Source organism: Daucus carota, chromosome 9 (genome assembly GCF_001625215.2).
Source record: "Daucus carota subsp. sativus chromosome 9, DH1 v3.0, whole genome shotgun sequence".
NCBI classification, from domain to species: Eukaryota; Viridiplantae; Streptophyta; class Magnoliopsida; order Apiales; family Apiaceae; genus Daucus; species Daucus carota.
This window is the reverse complement of record NC_030389.2, coordinates 32,267,977-32,274,407: the sequence shown is the minus strand read 5'-3', so window position 1 is coordinate 32,274,407 and position 6,431 is coordinate 32,267,977. Positions and strand designations below refer to the sequence as shown.

Here is a 6,431-nt window from a genome sequence, read left to right as displayed (position 1 = left end):
AGCTGCAGCATGCAGGTCTAACCTTGACTTTCACCAGTGATTTACAAATATGTGTAATGCATTTTTATCGTTTCTTGTCCGGACGTCGGGTAGTACTGCTGCCCAAGCTGCGACCGGCAAGCTCTGAGCGTTTCTGTATTATATTCTCTGCATGCTTCCAACTCCTTCTCGCCGAGAGACAATGAGAGAGAAAAGAATCTCTACAGTTGCATATTATGTTTGTAAGCGCAAACATTGCTGACTGCTAATTCATTTTATGCATGTACTTTGCTTGCTTTTTAAACTTGTAATTTGATTTGTTACTAGAAGAACATGAACATGGACCGGTCAAATGTGTATTTGTTGATCGTATATTTTTGCTAATTAAGTTTAAAGTTGGCCGTAAACTTGTAATTTGAATATTTTTAACATCACGGAACGGAATCAGAAATTATAATAATCAAGATAGAAATATAAAATAATATTTCTTTATAATCATCAATTTTTCTAGCTTTGTAGATTTCAAATCCGGGTTAGACTTTTCTGATTTCGTAGATTTCAAATCCGGGTTAGACTTTTTTGATTTCGTAGATTTCAAATCCGGGTTAGCCTAATCGTTCCACAAGTGGGTGTCACATTCATCTTCTTAGATAAAACTTGGTGGAGCTAAAATATAGACAATGAGAAACAGGATCGGGTGAAAATTTTCACTTCCACGAGTACAAAAGAATACACGCAAATGATTTATAGGTTATCTTGGTTGCGAAGTGATCCCGTAGAAAAAAAAAAATCTTCGGACATGGTAAATTATTTTGCAAGTATACTCGACGTGTATTTGTGTGCCCGAGCAAGTGAAACAATAGATGAAAACTTGAATCCCATGAGTGAAACCACCATTTGAAGTGAGCATGCACAAATCCCACTATCACTATCCTTTTCGAATGATCACAGGGAAGAAATAACAAACCCATAATTTTCTGTCATAATTATGCGCCACCTTCGTTTCTAGATCATGTTATTTCAAATTAGACATTGACATCTTGAATTTCATTTAAAATTTTAACAATATTTAAAATTAGGTTATTTGAATTGTTAACTCAAATAATGTCGATAAAATCTTATATTTTAAATAGATACATGCTTCACTGGTACAAAAATGATTTTATGTGTCGGTTCTATAAGAAACCGTGGCATTAGATACCTTATATGCGTCGGGTGCAAGTTTAACTGAACGCATGTTGACAATTTCACTAATTCTATTGCGTCGGTTTCACATTAAACCGACGCTTTAAACAATTATATGTGTCGGGCTTAAGAATGTCGACGCTTTAAAGTAATTACAGCGTCGGGTAATTGAAATGTCGACGCTTTAGGAGTACACCTAGACTAGACTTCCAGCGTCGTGTTTCAAAATGCCATTGCCTAAAATACCTATTGTTGTGTTTTTAGAATGCCGACGTTGAAAGTTAAACATATAAAAAATAAAAAATTCAATTAATATTTAAACATAAACCAGCACATGAAAAAAAGATGTTCGGATGTTCGTACACATAAATTGTGGAATGAGTAGTATATTTGAATTCCTTAGTAAAAAATATAAAATAGACATTTTAATCATATAAATTGAGTTAAATTGAATGTGTTATATAAGAGAATATCCCTTTAGCTTATAATATAGTTTCAACAATTATAATCTCTTAAATTTTAAAAGTAATATAATATACTTATTCAAGATTATTATCTTTTCAAATAAACATGTATCGACTTTATGTACTTCAGTTGATATTAACCGGCAAGAGAAGGATTATTTTGTCAGCTAGAATGTTTCTTTACATTCTACATGAAATAAACATGAAAAGAAAACGAAGATTAAAAATGCAGAGCAAGAAACATGAAGAGACAGGATGTCTCGTCACTCCCGTGCGTATCAAAACACTAGTTAGGTTATGTGTCAATTACATATCTAAGTCCAATAATGGTACTCATCAGATTAACATATGTGTTGTGTTTATATAATCGACATCGATCATTAAAGCTTACCAAATCCACGACCACGAGAAATTATGATATGGAGTACAATGTTGTTATAAGTATTCGTATTATATTATATCATCACGGATTCATTTTCAACCATGTCGCGGACATAATATTTGAAAAATCGAATTCTTTACGAAGGGTTGTTGAGCTATAACGATATTATTACATCTGAATTTTCGTCTTTGAGCTCTATTTTCCTGTCTTTGTTAGAATTAATTGGACTAATAATATAGTGTGAATCTTAAATATATAGGATCATAACCCCAATAATAATCCTCTTAATAATAAATTTCAAAAAAGGAAAAATATGGGAGTGTTTGACTTGTCTTAATTTTCCACAAATAAATCCTTACTTCCTGAAATGATTAAGTAAAAATATACATTTTTCTAAATATAAATTCTTATTTTTATTAAACTATCTCATAAATTTTCATTTCAAAAGTAATTACTCTATAAATATGTTTTTTTTAAAATGACTTATTTACCAAATAACGCATGTATAACACCAACATAAGTATCTTCTACTAGCTCACTGATCACTATAACGAACCAAAAGGAAACAATGAATTCAATGAAGAAAAGACAGGTTACAACTATCGTGTTTGTGTATTATAAGCAGCAGTGTTTTAAATACTGCTGTAAATTGATGGACTCTGTCTGTGACTGTTAGTAACAGTTTTACAGAGACAAAACTCTTGCATGAGCTTCAAACCACTAATCCGGGACCTAAAAATGACAGCCAGACAAAGAAATTAATTTCATTTTCATTATGCTTCCCTCTCTTCCTTTACTGCTCGCCCTAAATTAGGGGTGGCAAGATTTCGGTTGCGTCAAATCAATATCTACTCAAATTTTATTACTCCTTCCGTCTCAATTTATAAGTCTAGTTTGCAAAAAAAAATTTGTCCCAAAATATTTGTCCTTCTCTTCTTTCAATACAAATTTATCTACATATTAATTGTGATTTTTTTGAAACTCAACATTATTCTCATTTCTCAATGCACTAAATCCCTATATTTATTGTGATTTTTTTGAAACTCAACAATATTCTCACTTATCAATGCACTAATTAATAATATATGAGATAAGATTCTATCTAACCAACTTTTTTCTTAAGATGTGTGTTTATTCCAAAATGGACCTATAAATTGAGACGGAGGGAGTAATATTTGTCGTGTCATATTAAAATTATTAGTTTCGTATTACAATCCGTTCATATTCTAATTGAATATTGTTGTGTTTGATATCATTCCGCTCATACGGTTGTTCATATTCGTATGAAAATGTTCATAAAATGTCATCTCGAATAACATGAGTCAGGTCCGATATCATTCGCTACATTGTCACACCGAATTACATGAGTCAAATCCGTTACATGAATCGGATCCGATATCATTTCAATCTTAGTGAATGAGTCGGGTCCGATATCATTTCAATCGCAGTGAATGGTATATATCTGTTCCGCAATTGATGCGATGATTTTATATGACTATCAAGACTTTGCTGGAAATTTATTGCAGTGCCATAAGACTTGTACATACAGAGAGTTATATACCCCATTCCATAACTCTTCATTTCTTAAACTTAAATCAACCGCATTACAAGTAGCTCCAATAATTAAAACTAACAAGTTCACTAAACATGACTTAACTTCAACTAATAACATGATTCACATTAGCCATCACAATGCTCAAACTCTAAGCAAGTAAATACTGAGCTCAGGACCTCCATTGCTATCAGGATTCATCATATAAAAAGCTTCAGAGTCTCTAGACCCCACCACTCTCTCAAACTTAGCTCTCATGTACATAAGCTCACCTTCTGACCCGGATCCATTTTCACTCCCAGGCAGTACACCAGCACCCATTGTGATTGGGCCCACTGCATTCAGCACCTTCCACTCATCAGGCCCACATTGCCTCTTCATTGCATATCCACATTTCTTGCCATTACAGTATGTTCTCCAGAGTGGCTCATCAAGCAGCTTCAGGCCTTTCTTTACAGACTTTTTATCGCATTCCAGAGCTATTCGGACTAGCCCAGATGCCATTTCTCGAACAAGAATGCTGGTAGGAGTTGCAAGCTCAACCAGAAATGCTGGTGCCAGTTTAGAATCATCTTGAAATGCAACATGGACATGCCCTCTTCGGTACCCGAAGAGTGTGCATATGACTTTAGACCCGAGGCCCGAGCCTGAAGTTCGGCTTTTACTTTTTCCTCCGAAAGCAAAAGCCGAACGGAGCTTGGAAATTGTCACCACCGACAATTTCTTCTTCTTCGGTGCTTTCACCGGAGGATTCAATGATTGCACCGAAGAAGAATCAAGCTCTTTATCTTTGAACTCCTCCTCGTTAGAGCGCGAGGAGGAGTTGTAAGACAATATATCCTCCAATTCCATATCATCATCGTCTTCCACCTTCTTCTTCCAATGAAAATATCTACGAGAGAACGAGAAAGACGAGTCATGAGGGGTCTTCGCCATGATTGTCCTCATCTTGGGAAGCAACAAAGACAAGATCAAGATTCAAGAAGAAAGTTAAAAGAAAGAGATATAAAAAGCGATGGATTCCACTCTATTCTTTAGTACTACACATATTTAAGAAGCTGAGGTAGAAGGGCTAGGCTTAAAATTCTTTGGTAGTGGACTTTAGTGAAGAGTAATTTGTAAAGAGAAGGCTGACAGAATAGGAAGATGAGCAGCCCCACCTAACTGTGAAACGAGATAGATTTACAAGGGACAAGAACAGTAAAGAAAGATGGAGACAAGAGGGAAACAAAAACAATGAAGTTTTGGTTTTGAAAATGGGAGAAAAGAATAGTGGAGGCTGAAGAGACAAAGCTCTGTGTGATGCATCTTTTCTAGTGGGGGCTTGAGCTGATAAACAAGGAGAGAGAGAGAGAGATTTGGGTGTGGAAAAATTAAAAATGAATTGACTGTGTGTAAACTCAACATTGCATTGGAAACAGTTATGGGGCAGGTAAAGGCACACCAAGACTTACCCACCAAAAACGACCATCTCATCCCCACACAGGCGACTCTCTCGCCCTTTAATATCTCAACTTACCCGCCCCGTACTGTCACATTATCATTCGGTATTTATGGGAATTTAAATGAATAAGTTTGATGATAATTATATCCATTTTGCAGTATTATTATAAAAAGTAAAATTATGTATGAGATTGAGTATAAGCATAATTTTTTTAATTTTTGTGTAATATTTAAATGAAACGGATACGAGTCATGTCAGACACTGGACATGCCGGGATTCAATTTCGGAATATTGGTTTCGAAACCACATTGTATTTTGAAGCAAAAATTGTGCGACAATGGGAGCAGTGAGTATATAGGGATGGAGTGGTGCAACAACTGAGGTGTGATGCACAGGTCTCAATGATGAATAAAGGCTCCAATAGCCACCTTTGTGCTTTGCATCATTCGGGGGCTTCTTTTATCATTTGTCTACAGTTTTTAAGATAACAACATGTTTCTATGGTGACGGTTCTAGCGCAGCTACCTACATTCCACTAGCCATGGTCGATAAGTACCGCTAGCTTAGGTACATTCATACCGTGAAATTTACTGGTTTTAGATTCTACCTACATCTTATATGCGGCTATAGCTCATGTTTAGGCAGTTGTATTTCCCAAATCCCAAGTTTTTACACCAACTCGAACGTATTACACTTGTTAGGTTAAAGTTAAAACCGCTTATTATCTTTTAAAAAAATATATAAATAACTATAATTTGGATAACTACATTTATAAAATCTATAAAACTATTATTATATATGATTTTAGATAATATAATTATACATAACATCATTAGAGTAAAGCTAGAACCTCTCAGCTATAATTTTAGATGATTATCCATATGTTATATTATAGCTAACGAATACACATAACATCCTTCGAGATCACTCTTAGATTTAGGGTTGATCAAACGGTTGGTTCGGTCGAAAACCGAACCGAACCGAAATAACCGAAAACCGAACTTTCATATTTTTTGAAACCGAACCGAACCGTACTTATCATTTTAACCGAACCGAACCGAAATTACTTCGGTTTTTTCGGTTCGGTTCGGTTAAAACCGAACTTTATATAAAAATAATAAAATTCAAACACAAATAGAAAAAATGAATAAAAAAAGATACAATTAAAGTCATAAATATTCTGCATAAAGTCATAAACTTCCTTAATCCATAGCAATACAGTAGCCATACTTAAATGCTAAATACAGTAGCAATTCAAGTCTTTTACACATGAATGTTAAATAATTAAACTTAAGTACTTAATGAACGAAACTGAAAAGTGAAAACATGGCCATACTTAGTGAAGTCGTCTGGACGTCTGGTGCCGTGGTAAGGTGGTGCGGTGGTGAGGTCGTCTGGTGGCGCAAGGCGCTGGGGCGGTGGCTG

At 34.8% G+C, this 6,431-nt stretch overlaps 1 protein-coding gene across 1 annotated transcript; it reads right to left on the bottom strand.

The window, feature by feature from the left end:
- Positions 1 to 3,515: 3,515 nt before the first annotated feature.
- Positions 3,516 to 4,958, bottom strand: LOC108200919 (protein MIZU-KUSSEI 1). Its single transcript, XM_017369191.2, has one exon. The coding sequence runs from the start codon at positions 4,508 to 4,510 to the stop codon at positions 3,707 to 3,709; it is 804 nt and encodes a 267-aa protein (XP_017224680.1). The 5' UTR covers positions 4,511 to 4,958; the 3' UTR covers positions 3,516 to 3,706.
- Positions 4,959 to 6,431: the final 1,473 nt, after the last annotated feature.

Bases quoted from the DNA above. Each gene is read 5' to 3' on its own strand.
- LOC108200919 (XM_017369191.2), bottom strand. From the start codon at position 4,510: ATGAGGACAATCATGGCGAAGACCCCTCATGACTCGTCTTTCTCGTTC.